This window comes from Sciurus vulgaris, assembly GCF_902686455.1.
Source record: "Sciurus vulgaris genome assembly, chromosome: 2".
NCBI classification, from domain to species: Eukaryota; Metazoa; Chordata; class Mammalia; order Rodentia; family Sciuridae; genus Sciurus; species Sciurus vulgaris.
In genome coordinates, this window is record NC_136462.1 from 187,419,448 (window position 1) to 187,442,169 (window position 22,722).

At 43.7% G+C, this 22,722-nt stretch overlaps 1 protein-coding gene across 10 annotated transcripts in view; it reads right to left on the bottom strand.

The window, feature by feature from the left end:
• PTPRT (protein tyrosine phosphatase receptor type T) overlaps positions 1 to 22,722 on the bottom strand; it is a 1,026,485-nt gene that overhangs the window by 104,323 nt on the left and 899,440 nt on the right. For all 10 annotated transcript variants that reach the window (XM_079126897.1, XM_079126896.1, XM_079126893.1 and 7 more), the window contains one exon: positions 10,123 to 10,268. In XM_079126897.1, the coding sequence (XP_078983023.1) occupies positions 10,123 to 10,268 (146 nt within the window). The remainder of the gene's footprint in view (positions 1 to 10,122; positions 10,269 to 22,722) is intronic.

The following is a 22,722-nucleotide window of genomic DNA, read 5'->3' on the forward strand; positions in this document are numbered from 1 at the left end:
CAAAGAAAGTGTTCCACGAAGGAGGGACTGCTAATAGGTCAACCATACAGTTCCCATTTCAAGCCTAGACTTGGTTTCTTCATAGCTATACTGACCTTGAGAAAATTACTTAAATTCTCCAAGCCTCAGTTTCCTTAACTTGTGTCATTCAATTGTTGAGAATATTACGTGAAATGAGGTATGTAAAGTGCTTTGTCCGCTAATTACTCACAAAACATTAGCTAGTAGAATTATCAGTGTTTTTAACTTATCAAGGCTGTAGCTTTGAGCTGAGGGGGAAAAATATTTGGTCTCTAGGCTCGGTTTATTCTGCTACCTAGCAACTACACATTTACATTTGCAGCATCTCTTCTTTATCCTTGATTACTTTAACAAGCACTTTCTAAGTGCCCTGTTATAATTCAGGACCACCTGTGAGGTGCAGAAAATAATTCTATTTTCTTCTCAAGATGCAGTGACCTGGCACAAATTGTCAAAAGCAACTTCAGCTTTGTCGCTTTACTGGGTCCCTTTCAAAGGGTATCGAGAAGGAATGGCTGGGCCAGCATACGAGGAAAGTGAAGGTCTGTATCTGATAAAATGTTCTCCCTCCCATGCAAAAATGAATCTGTATGATTCAAAGAGCACATGAGGCCAGGTTCCAACAAAACATAAGGACACCTAGCACTGGGTTCTCTCTAAATTTCAAGTAGGTTAATCTTTTTGGAGAATGACTTTAAGTTGGCTGCAGATGTGAGGCAGGTTGCAGCTCTGTGTCAGCCTCATGGCTGATGTACGGTCAGCCCAGGCTATTAACCCACTTCCCTGTGCCCATCCTGTTCCTTACACTTCCCAGCTGTTGTCTCTTTTACCTGGGACAAGCCTTCTCTTGCACTCCCTTTAAGTCAAAACCCATCTCCTTACATAGGATTCTTTAACTCACTTAGGCAGAATTAATCACTTGCTGAGCCTCTGATCAGTGTTCCCTGAACGCTATATGCACCTTTTCTCCATCACTTATCACATTGATTGAAGCTAATCCACTTACAGGTCTCCTCCTGGAGGAGAGTCATATCCTTGAAGGTGGAGACCGTGTCTTATTTGTCTTTACAATCCCTACAATACTTCCCATACGGTCGACACTCAATGAATATTTAAAGGAACACCTCTGCTATTCCCATAACGAGGAGATGAAAAGTATAATTCAATTTGAGAAAGTTCTATTTGTGCAGAAATCAGATTGGGGGTCCACAGAAATTACTACATGGCAAACCACTATTGACTATACGGTATGTACAGTATTTCATTCCTTTGAAGGAGATCATGGAACAAGGACTAAAATGGCCATAACCCCAAATCTAACCCTGATTTCATTAGCAACATGATGAGTGATTTTGGGACTCAAGTCTTCATCTTTAAGAAGAGGATGTTGGATCAGATGATATTTAGTTTTTAATCTTGACTATATCTATTATAACTATTATATCCCTTTTTGAGTTGAATATACTTCTGAAACATGTCTTAATTTAACTCCTTAGTGTTTGTATTGGACAATTTGTCTACTTTCTCAAGGGCTATCTAAATTTCCATTTTGCACTTCCAAGGTGTGAAAAATTCCACTCAATTTTGGATTGCCGTGAGTTTAACTGGTGTGTCCTTTAATCTGTCAGTCAAGTGGATGATGAGAAAATATTCAATAATCCCTTTAAAATATTCAATACAAGTGAAGGTGGCAGAATTGTAACATTCAATTCTCTTAGATTCAATTTAATCCTGGAAAATACAATTGTTCCTATAAACAGAACTTTTGCTTTATTTTTCCTTCCTCGGCATGATGCTCTGCTGAGCTCCTGGTTTCACTTGGTGACTCATCATTGCTTTCCCTTGTAAATTTCCACTCTTTCCATTCTGACTCTTAGATTGTCCACTGTTTAGGCAAAAGGAGAGAAAAATCTCCAAGATGGCTTGAGAGGGAACTCTGGTGGCCTCATACCTATTGACAGGCCCAGAAGCCTCGGCAGTAATGTTCTTTGGAGCATCTACCCTGAGAAGGGGGAGCTTAGGGCCTTCCTCCTCAGAGTGTCTGCAACTCACTATTATCACAGACAGCTTAGCACAAGAAGAAGCGTTTGGGGGTCAGATGACCCTTGGCTTTCCCTTGAGTCAGTGATTTTCAAATTTGAACATGCATTTGAAATCACCTGGAAGGCTTACTGAAACTCTGATGCTCTCACCCCAGAGTTTTGGGTCTCATAGGTCCCCCACCTCAGGGTGGGGCCTGAAAATTTGCTTGCAACTAGTTTCCAAGTGATGCTTGTGTTACTCATTTGGAGACCCTACTTTGAGAACCATTGCTTTAAGCAAATGACTCAATATTTGTGAACTTAAGTTTCTATATCTATAAGATGGGACAATAATATCTACCTTGCAGAAGGCAGTATAGAGGCATGGGCTTAGCTGGGTTGAGACCCAGGTTTGAGGTCAAGCTCTGCTATCTACAGCTAAGAAGCCTTAGAAAAGTTCCTTACGATTTTTAAGCCTCAGTTTCCTCACCTTTAAATCATCAGGTTTAATCACAACACTTATTTAACATTCCCAACATACCAATGAGATAAAGATGCATATAAAACATTCACTACGGAAATGGGCATATCATTAATGCTTGATTGATGATCAACAAGTATCATAAATATTAATAATTATTATTACACTTTGAAACTATAAACTGGGAGGGTTAAATGAGGTCATTGCCTGACATGACTAGAAATAAATAAAATGGCAGGCTTAGATGTAACAGGAAGAAACAGCATAGAGGAAATGTCACTTGGATCCCCCAAATCATCTTCACTGGAACTGGATAAGGCAGCCCTGGCTGCGAGCCATGACAACTATATTATGCAGGCATGTGATGGACATTTGGACATCGACTCAAACATGAGCAGTATACTTTAAATCCAGGTTTGGAATCCAGAGTGAGGGTGTGGCAGCTCTCTGACTCCCAGTGACTCAGCTTAATGTAAAACATCATGATAATTTTGGTAACCACACTGCACAGACGTGGACCAAGTAGAGACAGAGGGGCTGACTGGGATTGTGAGCAGACTGAAAAACAGAAATATTTTCTGAGGAAGACTGATGGCTGATGTGGGAGCTGCTTGACCCAAAGAAAGGACCTGTGCATACAGGTGGCCTCAATCAAGCAGTTAAATAGCTGAGGTCAGGGTGGGTCTTGCAGGAAGAGAAAGACTGATTCCATTACTCTATGTGACACCAGAAGGCAGACGAAGGCCAGCATGTTTGCCTGTATGCAAAAACAATCAAATGAATTGAAGTTACACGGAACAGACTTCAGCTCAATGGAAGACAGGACTCACTGTGAGAAGAGTTGGAACCAGATGTGGACTTGGAAGATCTTAATGTGAATTCCAGCTGCATCATTCATTCATCCATACATTCAAAAAATAGTCATTGAGTATCTGATGGACCAGAGACTGGAGCAATGGTCAGAGTATGTACTGATCAGAAACAATGGAGAACCCAAGAGATCATGCTTAGGATTTTAGACTTTACCTTGGGGGTAGCAATGATGTCATTTATAACATCAGGATAATAATTCCTCCCTGGCTGCTCTGTTTTGAGTAGCGGAGACAATACATGAAAAGTATGTAACAAAATGATAACCACAGGAAAGCTCTCCCCAAGACAGAGAATTGTCAACATCATGCACCATGGAGTCAACAGTTCCAGAAGGTGAAGACATATTTCTCTATGGAGTCACTGTCCTCACTGGAGAAGAACCAGATGGAGAAACTCCCCCAAGAACCTCAGCCAACCCCCACCTCGTCTTTAAATTCTTGGTCTGTCCTCCCTATTTGAATTGATTTTGTTACATAACACAATCCTAAAATAGTCCTGCTACATTTTGCCTGGTGTTTCCTTCTTTCTGCTCCATCTCTGTTGAACTGTCCCATGAGGGTAATGAGCTGGGACATCCCATGACCTGCCTCCAGAGTAAACCCTTTCATGAGGTCTGTGTGGTGAAGGACAGGCAGGGCCCTTGGTGTTCAAGGCCCACTCCCTCGTTGGCAGCAAATGTCTCCTAAGGTTATTGTGTCCTCTCACAGAAACAGGTGTATTTTGGTCACAAAGTCAGGGGAAGGTCCTGTGGTTTTCCGTGCAGGAGGCTACTGCACAAGTAATACAACAAAGATGCTCTTTGTGAGACCCTCCCTCTCCCCTGCCCAGCTGTGAGCTCTCGTTGGCAGAAACCATGCCTTGTTCATCTCTCCATAACTCCCCAGGGATTGGTCCAGATTAGGAATGTCTGAGGATGGGACCACCACTTTCCTAAGACCTCCTGGTGAATGCTTCCCACAGAAGCTGTCTTTGAGAGTATCCACTGGGCAGGTGCTTCCTGCAATAGGAGTTTGGGTGAAGAGAGGACCTAGGAAGAGGTGCTGTCCTCCCAGCCAGCAGGGCCACTTCACTTTGACATCTCTTCTCCTTCACCTGGCTTCATGGTGGAGAGACTGCTGAAGTTTGGAGAAAAGACAGGGATGCTTGGTTTTGAAAGGAGAGACTCTGTCTTGGGATCCAGGCCTCTTCGTCCACTCTTCATACAGCTTCAGGAAGACTTTTCCATATCTGAGAGCCTTAGTTAATTGTCAAAGGAGTTTGATAAGAATCATATGAACTGTGGGGATGAACGAGATTCCCATTCGAGATGCTTGTCTCGAGCTCAGCGCCTTGTGCTCTCCTAGCTCCGTGGGAGTGCCTAGGCACAGCTGTGGTGGCAGAGGACCCTTGGGGAGGGTAATGGAGTTCTCCTTTCTCAAGACCCTCAGACCTCCCTCAGTGAGACCAGTGAGTGTCTGGTGACCATTCATGGTACAGGACAAGGAACTCCAGTCAGATAACCCTCTTCAGTTTATAGTCTCATCTCTGCTATTTCTGTACTGTGTGATTTTGAGCTTATTTATTTAGGTTCCCTGAAATCCACTTGCTCCATTTTCAGAAAGGAAATAATGTCTAATTTATAGGGTCACTAGGAAGCTAAAGAGTAGAATTTATAGAAAGCAGAAGATCTGGCACATAGTAGGTGTCCAATACAACTTATCTTCTTTTTAGAGTTTTTGGTACTAGGATGCTCAAAGCAAAATTGGAATTTAAAAGTTACCAGCTTGCACAGTGAGAATTATTATAACATAATTCCATTTTAACGTCTTTGTTTTGATCTTATTGTTTTCACTTATATTTTCCTGATCCTCATTATTTACTGCCCCCTGTTTTTATTTAGGTGCTCTTTATTGGATGTTTCCTCCAATTCTTTACAGAACTAGCTGGAGAGTCTTTGATGTCAGGAAAAATGGATCCTTATCATTGTTAGGTCGAAATTTGGGCGACTACATGAGGGAGAGCGGAACAACTGAGGCAAAGGGCAGCACACCACATGGTGACCAATCAAACAGGCAGGAAAACTTCACTGACCCTTACCTCCACCTGTCACTCAGCAGGACCCCTGCCCATTCAGGCCTATAAAGTTCCTGGACAGCCAGGCCACGTGCAATTTTCTCTGGCTCCCCACCCTGACCTGTACCCCAGGGGGCTGGGAATTTCTCCCGAGAGCCAAATTCCAATAAAGCTTGCTTCCGTGGCTTTCTGTCTGATTTAATTTGGCCACTAGCCATGCCCCTGAGCTTACAATCATGACTTGTCAAATGTCTCTCTGATCTGGACTGGGGAGTCCCTCTGAACCTCAGTTTCCTCATCTGTAGAACAGGGGTAAAATTCAAACCTACAAGCTACCTTATGACACAGGAATAAGGATCTGTTGCTTATGTGTCTTGCAGAAGGATGTCTTAAACTATGATAAACTTATAAATAGAAACATCTATTTTCTGTGAGACAATGCTCCAACTTATTTATCTCTGGAAAAACTCTCCTCCTCAAATTCCCCAGGACTCCTAGCCTTTGGTCAGTCAGGTACAATTTGCTGAGGAAATGGCCATTGAATCCCACCTCCGAGGCCTCCCCCATCCATGCCTGCTTCCTGACTTAGCAGAGTGTTTGAATCCTCTGTGTCTGGGAAGCAAGAGATGACTTGCCTTTGCTCATCAGACATGGAAAGATTCAATAGAATGAAAGTATAAAAATGAAGACAGTTAACTAATGGTACCCAGAAAATAAGTGAGTCCATCACACACAGTATGAGAAGGGCAGACAGCTAAGGTGTTATAGGATTCAACGGGGATTTGTTCTGAAGCAGTTTTGCTTGGACTGAAAATGAATAAGGAGAAGGTGACATGTGAATACAAGAGATAAAGGAGAAGACTTAAGCCCAGATAAATAAGAAGAGCATCAGAAGAAAGACTCAGAAACTGATTCCAGGGAAGGAAGATCACAGGGAGAGAAAAAAAAAAAAAAAAAAAAAACCAAAAAAAAAAAAAAAAACAAAAACAAATACACAGGGCTGTGGGATCAAATCAGATTACTTAATAAAAGCTAGCGTTTCTTTAAATGGAAAACAATGCACATTGTTTGTCCTTGAAATGTGACATACACTCCTTTATAAAGAATGCCAAAGCACTCCACAGCAACAGCTCATACCAGACAAAGCCTCTGTCACCCTTGAGGCCCAGAGGTCATTGTTCCTATACAATTTTGGGATCCTTGATTGAATAGATGTCACCCAACTTAGCAGTCACTTGGAATAGAAAAGCCCAGAAAATGAACCCATGCAGAAAAAGGCAGAATTCGAATTAGGCGAGGGCCCACCTGTCCGATAATGAGCTAATTGAGCTGATTGCTCAAAGCATGCTCCCTGATATTCTTTTCCAATGCAGCAACTCTTCCCCTGCTCCACCCCTAAGTGCTGTGCAACATTTGCCCATAATCTCAGGGCCTCTTAAAGATGCCGATGCAGAAGCCAGACAGTCACTTCCCTAATGTCACAAAAATAGATTCAATTTTACATACATCAGGGTGATTTCAGAAGCAATCTCTACATCTCCAGTGTAAGCATTACTTACATTGCTTTTCTCCCTCAAATCTCATCCTGGTGGTTCCACAGGGCATTTTAAAAGGTACCTGATGCACTTGAGGGCATTGCAAAGATCCCCAGAGTGTGTTTGTAGCTGCAGTCTGAAGACACCAAATACAGGGTTCTAAAATATTCAGTGATTCAAATAAGTGCAAGTTTTCATTTCGTACTAATTGAGGATATAAAAAACCAAAATTAATTTCTTTTTGCTTTTTAAAAAGTAATATTATTAAAATGGAAGAATATACATAGACATAATATGGTGGTGTACATGTCTCTGCATGTTTATGCACAGACTTATATGTGTGTGTTTAAACATAAAATGCACACGGACACACATCTAATTGTTTGGAAAGATTGTCCCTTGCTTTTAAGCCATCTAATTAGATCCCACTGGATATTCTTCTTTTTCCTTTCTGATTAGCTAATTTATCTCCATCTTGAGTGTTTTCATTTTAAGGGTCTAAGTTTTGACCCATGGCGAAAACAGTGGTGATATTTCCCTTTGAAACCCAAGAAATTAGAGTCACTCAGGTTGTATTCATGTAAGATCAGAAACCTGGAGACTAAATGCCTACAATTTTAGGGCCAAAATGATTGTCATACATCTCTGACCATAATCTTTGTCATTGAAAGTCCTCCCATGGCAATTCTACAACAGGAAAAATGTGTGCACAAGAGGCTGGTGAGACAGGAAAGGTCTGGCATAAACAGGTACTAGTTGGTTATATTTTTAATCAGCTATTTTTGCAAATGAACTTCTCTATCCCTGGGCAAGAAGCAGGAGAGCAGAGACAATCCAGGGCAGTGGAGACTCAGTGAGCTCTGGATGGCCCTATCAAGTTCATTTCCTGCTGGCCCCTTCTCTGACCCTCCTGGTCTACATCAAAATCCCCTTTCTCAATCCCTAGGAAATGTGTGAATCCCTGTGATTCACCTGGACTGACAATTGAGCAGACCACAGCTCACAATATGAGCTGGCTGCCTGATTGAGCAGACCATAGATTTTTCTCTGACCTCCAAGAAAAGCAGAAGTTAAATATTTGCTCATAAAATAATCAGTAGACTCTGAGACTTTGTCTTTAAAAGTCATTACCCAATGGTGAGACGTGCTCAAATTTAGCATCATCAATAATGGGCCAAGTGATACCATGTGTCTATTGATAGGATCCAATGGGAAGTACATGGTGCCACACTGTAGTGTTTTTGCCACAATGTTTAACCTGAATGTAACAATGATGGAAAAGTTAGACAAATTCAGATTGGGGACCATTCTGTGAGAAAAGCGCCCCCAGACTTTGACAAAACTGTCAGTATCCTGAAAAAAAAAAAAAAAAAAAAAAAAGGCTAGGAAGGTAGTTTTCTAGGAAAAGGAGATAAAGAGACAAGCAAACCAAACACAATGTGAGCACCTTGGATTGAAGACTGAATTACAACGAACAGACAATACAGAACATTTGGGGACACTGAGGGAATTTGACTCTGGATGGGTATATTCGATACCATTGAATCAAGCTTCCTTTGTTGGTTAAGATAATAATGTTATTGCAGTTGTGTGGAAGAGTAGTCTGGGTTCTTAGGAAACATACTGTATTCTCTACAGGTGAATTGTTATGTCTTCAAGTGAATTCTAAATGATTCAGAGTATTGTAGGTGGGGGAGAGAGAGAGAAAGAGAGAGATCACAAAAGTGCAAATGCTGAAAAATGTTAACAATGGTAAGGATATATAAGTATTCATTTTGCCTTTTCCCCAATTCTTTGTAGGGTTAAACTAATTTCTCTTCCCAAAGACAGCAAAGTCATACCTCCCTTGGGCTTCCATGTTCTTCCAGGGTGTCCATAAGAATCATTTGAATGGTTTTACAAAATCTACAGCACTCAGTCCCTGCCCTCGCATCCCCAGGGAGAGTTTGATTCAGTGGATAAGGTTGGGGACCATGTACATGTATTTTGGAAATCTCTCTAGGTTGATCTGTTCTTCCCTTGAGCTTAGGAATCATGGGTCAGATCCTGGGTCCATCTAGGACAAGCTGTGTGACTCTGGGAAGTTGAGCCAAACACATTCTGCTTTGGATACTTTACCTATAAAATGGGTATAATAATAATAATAAGCATCTTACGGGACCTTGGTGAGAGTGAAATGAGAGTGTGGCTGCAGTGTAGACGGTGGCAAATATTTATTTCTTTTTCCTTCATCTTCTCATAGGTCCATATCATCCCAGATGGACCATGCCTAAGGTGGTTTTGGCAAGTTGTGATTTCCTCCATCTGCAATTCATATGATATGGGGGAAATTGGTCTCTGATGATATCCTTTTAGATTTCCTGTATTCCCCAATTTGGGGTAGAGGTTGGGGAATCTAACTTATTAGATCTAGGAAAGAACAAGCCTATAGCACAATTGGAAGATAAGAACAAATGCCACCTCTCTTGTGCCAGCCTGACAGGCTAACAGTCCTAGAGCTCTCCTTTGGATAGAGTTTACCATGAAGTCTTAGCCACCTGGATTCGCTTGGGGTCCTTTGTTAACTTTGCATGAGGACTCAGGCTTGACAAAATGTCAGGTGGCTGTTGGCTTAGACTTGCATGTGGCCATGGCTTGGGAGGTCTGGCTTCTAGTCTGGATTCGAAATCAGCCATGGAACTTTGGAGAGATTGTTCTGAGCCTCCATTTCCTGAGCACTCAGAACAAGGACAGTAATGATCCATGACTCACTTACCTCACACAATATATGTGAAACAGTTTTGAAAATTTTAAAACTTAATTCACTGTGGCATATTTTTCTCTTTAAGGACACATCCTCCTCCTCCTCCTCCTTCTTTTTATGATTATTATTTTTAACCCATTTCTATTTAGGCCCACAAGCAATTAGGATGACTTGCTCCCATTTCTTGCTGTTTGGGGGATATTTTTAAATAGCCTTTTTCACCTCTGGAAGGGCTACCCCAGGGCTCTGCTGGGGAGAACCTTCATCCTGGATCATCCCAGGAAAGCACCCTACCCTGGGTCTCACAGTACCTCACCACTGTAAGGGGTTCACAGCAGAGGCACCAGGGTCATGCTGGACCTGGCTATCACCTTCCCCTTAGTGGACTTGACTTACTGAATCCGTTGACGTCCTGAGAACTGGAGAAGCCTTCATCATTGCGACTGGCACTGAGCTTGGTAGTGGGTTTGTCAGTAGAGGCTACAGGCCCCATCTCCCTCTGGGCTCCACTCTGTGTCTCCTTCTGCTTCTTGGCCAGCTTCCTTTGGGACATGTGCAAGGGAAAAAATCACAGTCAGATGGTGCCAGTTGAAATAAAGCATCGGGAAGATACACTACTCTCCTTCCCCTCTTATCCTCTGCTCTCACACTTGGCTTATTTTCCAGAAATAAAGTCAAGTTGGGCCCTCCATGGTCAAGGTGGAACAGAGCTAAGTCCTCCTGTAGCAACCAGGGTTTTCCATTTACTGGAAGTGTGGGACTCATGCTGCCTTATCCCTACAGAGGGCATGAAGTCAGTGAGACTTGTCTGATGCCATCTCCACTCTCCTTCAGAGGAGGAAGACACCGGCTGCTCTTTCTGTTCTCACGCCTCTGAATGGGATTAAAAATAGAGTCTGGCCTTTCTCAGAGACTGAGCTCTAGAACGACCCACCCACCAAAGGTAGGTTGAAGTAGGGATTGGTGGTTGTTGGTGGGTTGAGGTTAGTCTCATAGCTCAAAGGGAGAAGAGCAGAAGCTGAACTTGATGTACAGCTATCCCATAGGAACAGACCCTCAGAACCAGTTGGACATTTATAATAATAGTACCGTAGACCAGTATTTTTCAAACCTGGGTCTAAATTTGAAACACCTGAGGAGAAGGCTCATGAGTGGGCCTGGACCTCTCTATGATCACCAAGTTCCCAGGTGATTCGGACGCCAACCACTGGAGAGTGAAACTATTGGCTTTGGCATCAGGCAGATATTGGTTTGTAACCTACCTCTGCTGCCTGCCAACTGCATGACCTCAGGCAAGTTCATTTATCTCTTTAAAACCTGAACTCTTCCTCTGTACACTGCGACAAATAAAAGGACTAACTTTGCAGCATTGTAATAAGTGAGATGATTCATAAAATACACAGAGCACAGTGCCTGGCACATCGGGAGCACTCCCTGCCTGGAAGCTGCTGTTCTCATGAATCCCTTAGCTACAGTTCAGTGTCTGGATCCCTTTCCAACAGCCCCACTGTGGATACCATCTCCGCCTGAATTATATCAAAGGATGGAGACTTTGATTCCTCACCAGGGAACTGAAAGGTGAAGGAGTTCTTCTTGAATGGATTAGAAATCTACCTCCCTTAAATTTTAACTGATAGGTCTTAGATGTTTCATTAGAAATATAAAAATATGATGGATGCTTCTTGCATATAAGAGTTATTCAAATATTTCTCAAAAGTCAACATGGTCTCTCTGGGTTTTCCAAACACATATGCATCCCAATGTAGTCATTCTATTCCAATCACATATAAAGCTCTAGGTTAAACATTAAATATCTTGAGGATAAATGTTTCCAGGTTTCTTGCTCTATTTCTCATAGAATCTGGCATCAAATTCAATTGTGGTTATTCTGATATCAATACAGAAAGAATAGGTGTCCAAAGAGGTCAGACTCAGTGCAAAATAGGGAATAATTTTCCCAAGTTAAGTCCACCTGCTCATAAAATAGGGCATTTCAAGAGGTAATGATCTCCCTGTAAGAGGCAGTATTAAAGGAAAAGATAAACCTAGATGCAGAAGTTTTTTACAGTTCATGCAAATCATCTCCAGTTGGATAGTAAGAAACCTCCTTAAAACGTGGGTCCCTGATCTAGGTATAGACAGCACAGAATGACAGATGGGACACTCATGTGAGAATGATTTGAGGAGCATCTATTTACAGAAAGGGTGACTGGCAGAGGTAGAAAGAGTGTAGGGCATCCCAAAGCAAAAAATAAAAAAATACAGTGGCAGGAGAGCTGTTTCCCCCTGTGGGTCCAGAAGGGTAAGTCAAGGAAGCCAGAGGAGTTATGAAGAGGAGACACCTGGACGAGAGCCATGGTTTTCTCCTGAGGGGCCCTGCCAGTGCTCGGTGACCTCTAGGAGGAATCCCGAGGCAAAGGAGCCCCGACTGCACCCAGCCCTCGCCCTCTGATCCCCTAGAGCCGTATCATTGGCTGAACCCAACTGCGAGCCAGAGGTGGCAAAGCAGTCCTTGGATGGAGTCCCTGTGGAACGTGTTCTAGAGGCAGAAAGCAGAGTAGAGAAGGGTAGAGAGTGAATCCTGGGAATCCAGACCCAGAAGAGAGAAGCATTCCCATCCCTCATTTTGGTCATAATTTCAAGGCAAATGCAGTCTACAATGAAATTCTCCACTTATTTATTTTATTCAAAATTGGCCTTGGGAAAGAAGGGCACTCGAGAGTAGAAACACATTTCTGTGGTTGCAATGCCTTGGCCGGCGGCACCCTGTTCTCCCCGTGCAGCTGTTCCAGCAGACAGAAAAGAAGTAAAACCCTGCCCGAGAAGGCACACCACACCAGGCAATCGACAGGCAGGGAGAGCGCCAGTGAAGGAAAAGTGAGTAATTCTGCTACTGATGACATTTCAAAACTTTATTCTTCATTTATTATCAAAAAGGAGTATGTTTAAAAATGTATATGTGACCTTCTTAATCATAAACTTGAAAAGATATACAGCATATCCTTTGTCTCTATCTGAGCTCTGCCCACATTCCCCCAGCAGGAAATAAAAGAAAATCCAATAAGAGAATTAACTTTAAAACTATAAATGAGTATGTATCAGAGGCTTGGTATTTCCTTTGGGGCAGAGCTCCTAACCAATCTCATTCTATTCAGGGTAAAATAATATGGAGAGGGTTGTGTTGGGCACAAATCATTGGTTTCCAAAGGAATAATAATAACAAAAAGGTCTCACTGCTTCTATGAAAAATGGCATTTTATAGAAATATTTGGGTAGCTCAGAATACCTGTATTGAAAGACATAAAAAATTCAGCCTCTCCTAAACATGTAGATATTTAAAAGTCAGAAAGCTGAGTTGTAAAAATTCAGACATGACATTTATGTTGTCAGATTTGCATTACTATAATGAAATACCTGAGATGATTAACTTATAAAGAGGAAAGGTTCATTTTGGCTCATGGTTCTGAAGGCTCTTTTCTGAGGCCCCATTGCTTTGAACCTTTAGCAGGAGACATACATCAGGGGATGCATGTGGGGGGGAGCACACTGCTCAATTCACTAGCCAGGAAACAAAGAGAACAACTGGATGGGCCAAGATCTCCAAATGCTCTTTAAAGGCATACCTCCAATGACCTAAAGACCTCTCACTGGGTCCCACCTCTTCAGGGTCCACGGCACCACCCAATACCACTGCCCTGGAAACCAAGCCTTTAATATGGGGACATTTAGGTCCAATCAAAGCAACGTCCCATGGTTGACACCTACTGGGCGATCATGGGGAAGACCACACTGCAGAGGTGCTTGGCAGTGGGTGAACATAACCAAGGTGGCGATAGGGACTGTAAAGAAGGACATAAAACACGGTTCGAGGTGCCATCTCTATTCTTTCAGAATTCAACATTTAAGCATTAAAAATGCTGTCAGTAACACAGGAAAACTGATATTCATTCCCTGTACCAAAAGAGTTTAATTTATCCCACCTCCATTTTTCTTTCACTCAAAGAGAAAGGAAAGCCCAGACCTGTGAATAGGGTATACAAGACCCTAAAAGCCCGATTTAGACGTCAGCTTAGGCTTTTCTTCCACGCATACCTCCTTTTAGGACACATCAACTACCTGCTCCGTCCTGCCTACCTACAACCCTCAATACCTTTGTTTCTTCATGAGTCCCACTCTTTTCTATGGACCACCTCTTCCTCATCCTCCAAGGCTCAATGTTATTCAAATGTCAGATCTCTGCTCTTGGCTGACTCAGCCATTGAACAAATATTTATTGAGCAGGTACGTGGATCAGTCCCTGCTAGATGTGAAGAAGATCATATATTCTTGACCTTGACCCTCGTGGAACCCAGAGACTAACAGCAAAGACAGGCATTGAACAGATAAAAGCTAAAATATAAAGTCACAAAGATGGAGAATGCCAGGAAGAAATGTCTGGTGCTCTGAGAGACTTAATACTTGACTGGAACCTGACAGGACATCAGGGAGACTTAGGTGCATGTCAGCAGAGCACTCACCTATTCAAGTTGCAGTCATTTCGCTCTCTTACCCACTTGGGTTGCAACCACTTGGGAGAAGGGCTTTTGACTCCTGGCTCCTTCGCCAGTTTCTTGCTGGGTGCCTGGCACACAGCCAGCACTCAATACATTTGTTGCACAAATTTATATTTAAAAGTCTATGATTTGAAGTGTAGATGATTGCCATACTGCTCTGAACACAAATTATAACCACTTAAAAAAAGTAGATTTGTGCGAGGAAAGAAAAGGAAAAAAACCTGCATAAAAATCAGTTTGTGTCCTGAAATATTTTATCCAGGAATATTTTTGGTTAATAACTTAGCATTTTCTTCTGGGAATATTTGCAGAATTAATGGAATGTTCACAGAAGTCAGAGACTCCATCCCCTCCCCACCCTACAGAATATCCATAGGTATAAAATGCTGAAAAAAAATCTTTATAAAATGATCACACAACTCATGGGAAGGTCGGGTAATTCATGGACTCCTCAGAGCCTTCAAGACTCAAGTACTTATTACTTTCTGAACTTGAATTTTTTTCTCTAGTTGTTTTGAGATTCTGTGGGTCACACCATTTCACCAGTAGGGGGTACCAAAAGCTGGTAAAAAGAGAGCACGCGTAAGCCTATTTATTCCTCTGCAGGAACATTTCCAGAGCCGAAGGATGTTTTAAGACATAGCAATACAAAGTTTACTGCTCCTGACAGGTGGGAACGATGTGACGTGGCAGCAGCTCTTGGCATCCTTCCCTTTAACGGATTGCTCTGGGGCCTCTTTGACCTCTGCTTTGTTAGCTGAGCGAGGGGCAAGAGGCAGAGGACATGTCACGGTGGACCCTGGGTCCTGTGATTTATTCTGAGCATCGCTCTTCACAAGGCATAGCGGCAGGTGCAATGGCTTAGGGGAGAGGAACGGAAAGCTGTAAAGGGTGCTGAAATCAGGCTACAAGAGGAGGTGTCTGAAGCATCCAAGGGTATTCCTCATGGAGGAAATACCAAGGGAAGTTCTCATCACACATCTGACTATGTGGCCGCAGGGGGGCAGAATTAGGACCAGGTTGGCTTGACCCAAGGAAGGAATTCCTAGCAAAGTTCAACTACCTAGGTTCATTTTGGAAATGCCTAACATCTGAACAGCCCTTCCCAACTTTCAAAAAAAATTTTTTTTTGCAATTTTCTCTTCACCTTTTAAGGCCCAACTGAAATTTCTCCTCCTCTTAAAGGTCTTCTTCTCTTCCAAAGAGTTAGTATTTTTCTCTTCCTTGCTCATTCTTTTGTTGGATAGATAGTAAAAGGGCACCTACTTTGCACGGGTGCATGTCAGAAGGAGACCCTGATGTGAGAAGCCAGACATGAGTCCTGCCCTGTTCAGCTTTTTGGAAGTATTGGGCCCTTGTCATTAGAGGAGTTCAAGTAGAGAATAGAAAACTACTTGGAAAAGAGGTTGTGAGGGATTCCAACATCTAGATTCTGAAAAACCATAGAACCTGTTCTGGGCCAGGAACAGGAGGATCCAGCAGACTGGAGGGAGTCCAGGAGGTTCTGCCTAAGGTTTCTCCCTAGAAGTAAACAGCCGTGCCACTTTCCTGGGGAGACACTGCTCAGGCACTCCTCCTTCCCATAGGGCCCTTCGTCTGTCTGTCTCATCCTCCGCTGGCATCTCTGGACAGACTTCCCTGGGAAACCAGAAAGACCGGAACCCTGGAGCCAGGGAGGTCTCTCACCCCATAGGAGGCAGCCAGAGGCAACACACAACTGTGGCTCCAGCCCTTTCAGAAGGAGACATGTGTGCTTCCCAGCCAGGAGGCTCTGCGCTGACGTGACCCGATCTCCAGCTGTAGTTACACATCACGACAGGTCGGGAACTGCACCATCCCTTCACTTTACCGAAGAAGAAACTGAGGCCTGGACGAGGAAGCACTTAGCCAAGGCACACAGCGCATGGGTGGAAACCCCAGGACCGAGTTCTGCTTTGTGCCTGCTCCTCAGGAGACCTGTTCCAGCATTCCTCCACCTCTCTTCCAGGGATGGGATTAGAAGCGCACACTCAGTCCCTGGTACACATGACTCTAGTCTCTTATAAACAGTCAAACCTCATTAACCCCAACCCCGCTAACTCAGAGTCACTATAATTAAAGCAGAGGCTGTGGGACTCCCTCAGTTCAGGGTCAATGCTTGAATGATAGTATGAGTCTGTGCAAGGCCTGAAGGAATACCCACCACTTTCCCTAAGAGGAGGCAGGACGGTGCAGTAGTTAACACATGGGCTTTGGTGCCAGACAGCCTGGCATCAACCCTGGCTCCATACAGACTGACTGTGAGAGCTCTTGCAAGTTACTCCTCCCTCTCCATGCCAGTTTTCTCCTAACTGCAGGGCACAGGTTATGGTAAAACTTCCCTGGAGGTGGCTATAAGAATTAAAAGGTAAGGTGCTAGCAAAACACTCTGTCCAAGGCACGCACACGGTAAGCACTCTCTGATTCGATGATCTTTTAGATCTAAGACATGCCATGCTAGTTGACCTCATTATTTAACGTGAATCCTTTAAGGTAGATGACCTGAAGGACTTTTCTCCCAAACCATCTATTGTCCTATTATAGAGTCATGCCTCTCAACCTTGGCTGTGGGAGTCAGTTGTGCAGGCCTCAAATGGCTGGTGAGATTCTAATTAATTTAATTGGTCTGGGGTGTGGCCTGGGCAGCTGGGCTTTTAGAAATTCTCCAGGTGATGATTATCAGTCACATAAGTCTGAGCATCACCAACACAGAACAGGGATTCTCCGAGTGGACACCCTGGACCAGCAGTACCAGCTTCATCTAGGAACACATTAGCAATGTGATTTCGTGGGCCCATCCCTGGTCCACTGAATCAGAAACTCCAGGTGATCGATAGGCTTTCCAGGCAATTTTCTAATGCACGCCAAAGTTTGGGATGGACCCATCCTTCAGCTGGTCTGAACTAGTGAAGAATCTTAATCAGTCTTCATTAATGCAAAAGCAACATCAAAGGTAGCATAGCTGCCAGGCCCAGAGCTCCAAATATCTCACCAAGGTTGGCATCATGGATCATGGCAAGAATTGATGCTTTTCAAATGCCTCCTATGGGTTCGGCTGTCCCCCTCCACCACCTTCCCGCACAAGGTGAGTCAAAGTTCTAACCCCTGGTACGTGTGAGGGTAAACCTGTTTGGAAATAGGCTCTTTGCAGATGTAGCCAAGTTAAGATGAGCGTATGAGAATGGGCCCAAATGCAGTCTGACTGGTGTCCTTACAAGAAGAGAGAGGTGTGGATGGAGAAGGCCATGTGACAACAATGGCTGAGATATGAGCAATGCAGCAGCAATCCAGGAGGCACCAAGATTGACAGCCACCACCAGACAGCAGAAGGGACAGCAGAGTCTACCCAGAGTGTCAGAGGAAGCAGGACTCTCCCACCCTTCCCGTGACTTTGGACTTCTGGTTTTCATTGAGAGAATAAATTTCAGTTGTTCAAAGCCACCCAGTTTGTGGTACTTTGTTGTATAGCAGCCCGAGGAAACTAATGCAATGTCAATAAATCATAATCATGTCATTTATTTAAAAAACATTTACATAGCACTTACTCCATGCCAGGCATGATTTAAGGCTTTTATAAACACAATGTGTGAAGTGTTTTAATTCTAATAACTCTATGAGGTCAGCAGCAGCACTGTTGCCATTTCACAGATGATGGAATGAGGCAGAGAGAGTTCAAGTGATTCATGGAAAGTCACAGAAGCTTCCAGAGGCAGAACTGGGCTTCAAATCCAGGCAGTCAAGCTTCGGAATGTTCTGCAAGATTCCTTGTCCTGTCACACTCAGCCAAATATCCACAATGCATCTACTAGTGTCCCAAAGAACTCTCAGCTGGCTCCCTTCCTCCCAGGCAAGCGTGCACATGCACGCGCAGGCACATGCACACACACACACACACCCTGCAGGGAGCTCGCACTCATGCCCACTGAGCATCCTGTCGACTCATTGCCTCTTTTGGGTACCCATTTTGGGACAGAGCTGTGGGTCCTTTTCCTCCCACCTCCATGCCCCTATCCCCCTAGCGTGGGGCTTCTCTGTACATCCCTAGAATGGCAAAGTTATAGAAATAGCTGCAGGTACAGTGGCAGATCTCATTACAATTGAAGGCCAGAGGACCTGTCACCTCCAACACCCTGCTGTCTTGCACTTCATACCTGTGCCTCTACTTCTCTGTCGCTGCCTCTCTCTTTCTTGCCTGGATGCGCTCTCCTACATATCATGCTCTTTCCACTAAGGGCATGGTAGACCCTATTAGACATCCCCTGCAGCTGGCAGGGGATCCAGCATGGCAGAGGACTAAGACAAATGGAGGCCCTTCTCCCAAGGGCACATGGCTACCCGGCTCCTGGGTCCCTGAAGCAGAGTCTAGTGGGAAAGGCACAGAAGCTGGGGATCAGACAGAAGGAGCCACCCTGAATGTTTTCAGGTCACTGGCTCTGAACCCTGGGCTAAGGTAGGCAGCCCCTCTGCTCTTGGTGTTGTGGAAATACCACGGACTCTGGCTCTGGACTGATTTGGTTCTCCGAGCTGTGTGTTCACGATCAAGTCTCCATCTCTGAGGGTATGGGATTCAGTTTCCTCACTGATAAAATAGAATTTGACATAGCCCAGTCCACAGATTTACTGTGATGATTAGAAATAATCAATGATAATTCCCCGGATGGTTTCTGGCACACAAAGCCTCTCAGCAGATGCTAGTTCTTCTTTCCTCTTCCTCAACCCAACAATCTGCATTACTTTTCCTTGCTTTAATTTTGACTTGAGCTTTGTGTTCAACCTTGAGTGTTGTGTTTGACCTGCTTCCTGACAGGAGCACTCCAGGGAACCAAGGTAACTACTTTTTCTCCCTGTGTCCCCAACCCCCTTGCTCCATCCAAACCTGAGCTTATAACCAGGAGCTAAGCCAGACAGCTGGGCAGATGTTTTCCTCCTACTGATGCCTGGACCCTTGATTTCAGGTCAAGTTATGAAATCTTGGATTTTCTGGGCTGGAATGGTCTCTGGGGTCTTCCAAGTCATCCTCCCACCCTGGCTGGAGACCCCTGCAACAGACCTAGCCAGAAGATGTCCAGTCTGCGACCACACAACTCTACACCAGGAACTCACTAGCTCTGCAGGCAGCCAACCCAGGAGTGCAGCTCCCTGTATGGAGGGTACGTAATACATATTAGTTCATATTGGTGTTCACTCTAGCACCTAGTTAAGCACTTGGCACAATATGGCAAAAATATGTGTATTGAATGAATGAGCATGTGAGGGACACTTTAATTCCTTTATTGTTACTCTGTCCCATTCTTGAGTTTCCCCAAGGCTTAGATTCAACCCTTTACATCTCTCTCTGCACAAGGCACTTGACCAGATCCTCTGTGTTGTTCTATAAGATCACCTTCTTCTGCAGAGGGTGTCTAGCTGTGACCGATCGAGCTAAGCATGCATCAGAATCACCTAGAGGGGTTGTTAAAACAGGGACCACTGGGTTCCAATCAGAGTTTTGAATTTAGGAAAGTTAGAATAAGACTACAAAATTCTCAGTTGATGCTGGGCACTCTTCTTTAAGAATGCAGGTCCCTGGAGCCTCGGCCCTGGCGCTAGGAAGGAACACATACCTCTGCTGTTTTGTCTTCACCTGAAAACTTACTTCCATCCTAATCAATTCCACTCTTCCTAAAGTTTCTCAGTACCATAGGTTTCATTTAATCCAGGATCCCCGTTTTTTTCTGGGACATTATCCTAAGTAAATAATAGTAACAAGGCAATATACATATGTCATGTGTTCAAGACTGGAAATGCTTCAGATATGCAAGAGTCTCAACTTACGCACTTGACTTTTGCGTGAGATAATACTTTGTTATGTGTGTGTTGGGGGCTGACCTGTGCACTGCAGAACTTCTAGCAGCATCCTTGACTTCTGCCCTCAGGTGTCAGGAGCAACCCTCCCACTCACACCCCCAGATGTTACATCAAAAACGTTCAGGAGCTGATACAGAAAAGCAGCAGAAAACTAAGGTTTCCTCCTCCATGTAGTCCAAATGTGTCAAAGAAAATTTAAGAATAAATGGTTTCCTTGTTCAAACAAATAAACAAACAAACAAACAAAAAATGCCTCTAGACATTGCCAAATGTCCCTAGGGTGGATTGGAGAATTTCCCTTACCACTAGAACATACATATAAATGTCATAATTTACCATTTCATAGACACTTCCATATAGTTGGTATCTTGAAAGCAGCTCCAGTCTTTATAATACTACCAAAAGGTGGTAATTCTTTCTTTCTTTCTTTTTTTCTTTTTTTTTTTTAATAGATAAAAAGTCTGAGGCCCAGAGGACTTAATCCTAAACTCATAAAACAGGTAAAGGGAACAGGTGGGATCTGAGCCCTGTTCTTCAGTCTGCAGAGACCGCTTTCTCCCTCACCCTCCTCTGGTGCTTCTCTTTAATAGCAAACAATCAGTTACAGTCTCGTAAATGTCTAACAATGGGGAGCCAGCTCAGTAAATTATAGTGCATCCCCTGGATGGAATATTATGCAGCTATTAAAATGATGGAGAGCCATTAAAAATGAAAACAATGTAACCACATGGAAAAAATGTGAACTGGATTACATTAAGTTAAAAAAACTAGAAAATAAAACTGTGTCTACATTGTGATTACAAGTATAAGGCAGTGCATCTATGTGTGGATGGCTGATGTGTTCTATTGAGGAGATTAAGCATCATTTTCCTTTCTTCTTTGATATCCATTATAGTTATCAGAATGTCTTTGTGAACCTTATTTCTAAGTAGTAGCGGAGAAATGATGAAATTTAAAGTTTGTCACAGGTCCATTTGGATTAGTGGAACTCAAGCTTCTCTGAGCCCTTGGGTGTGGCAAGGGATTGATATACCTTACTTCCCCCAAATAGCACTGTTATGTGTATGGTCCTGAGCCCAGGCCCCTCTCCTCCCACTGACCAACTTCCCCTAAGCACAATAAGCTCAAAATACAGAAGAAAACAGCTCTGAAGGCCTCAGTGTGGATTGCTGGGGAAGCCAGGGCTATTAGCAATATACAGTCTTAGAGTAGTAGACATGTGTGTCTGTCAAAGGTACTGAGCAGCGCACTAGTCTCATGCATTATGCATCAAGAGTGGCCTGGCACCCTGGCCCGGCCGTGTGGGAGAAGTCTTGCAAAAGGAACATCTGATGAACTGATTGGAATGTCAAAATGTCATTAAGGATAAATTAATGGATGTGTTACTTTGGCTGTAAGAGGCAGTGCCAGCAAGACATCAGGCAGCCAGCGGGCTGTTCTCCAGTCCAAGACAGACGGCGTTTGCAATGGAGATTCATGGTCTTGATGCATTGTGAGGTGCTTTGCGGGGAGAAGAATAAACAGAAATGCTCCAGCACTTAAGCGCCATAAAATCACAAGCATGAGATAAATTAATTAGTGTACACTAGGAAGGCGGCTGGTCTGTCTGCACTCCTGGGGAAAGCTAGAATGGATGGCATCGGGTTAGAGATGACGGGTCCCAACACCAGCCTCCTAAAGAAAGCAATTGAATTTAATGTGCAATCATAAACTGAAGCTGATGGAAAGATAAGTCTGCTCTGCATTTGTTTTTTCAGAAATACTATTTCAGTCTATTGCTTCAAGTTATTTGTGTCTGGGGGGTCAAGTAACTTAGGAAATTGGGCAGTCCTGGGAACTGGTCCTGCTTCTAATGCCACAGAGGGTGGATTATCGTGCCCCACACAGGAGCCACTCTTGGGGACACCTGACTCCTCCTGAGCCGTCCTGGCTGGGGTGGTTCATTTTCCTGTGCTGGGAGGCTCACCATCAATCTCACAGTCAGCCTGTCAGACTTAGATCATTGGATCAACATTGCCAGAAAGTTCTTTAGGCTTCCCTAGCATCTTCCTTACAACAAAAATAACTACTATCTTTTAAGCACCTGCTAGGTGACGGGCACTGGGCTCTGGCCAAGTTACAACCTTGTATCATTTCCATTTTGTAGTATAGGAAAATGAAGATCAGAGAGAGTGAGACACAAGCTCAGGAGCACACAGCTAGTATATGGCAGGACCAAGATCTAAAGCCAGATCTGCTGAGGCCAAGGCTGATGACCTAACCACCACACAGTTCTAAGTCCTGTTACCTCCACTCACTAAACGGAGCAACCCAGGACGTGAGAGCACAAGGCAGATGGGATCTCACCCAGGGCCCTTTGCTAAGCAGCTGGCCTGGGCTGGACTGACCGCCTTTCTGCCACAGTCCTTTTCCTGGAGGTAAGTTATCATGGCCCCACTTCTCTTTCCTTGCCTTTTATTTATAAAATTCCATGTATTAACTTATCCTCAAAATGCAAAAATGAGTTTCATATTTATATATTAACAATGAAAAATTAGAATATGAATTTTTGAAAGTCAATACTATTTTTAAAAAATTT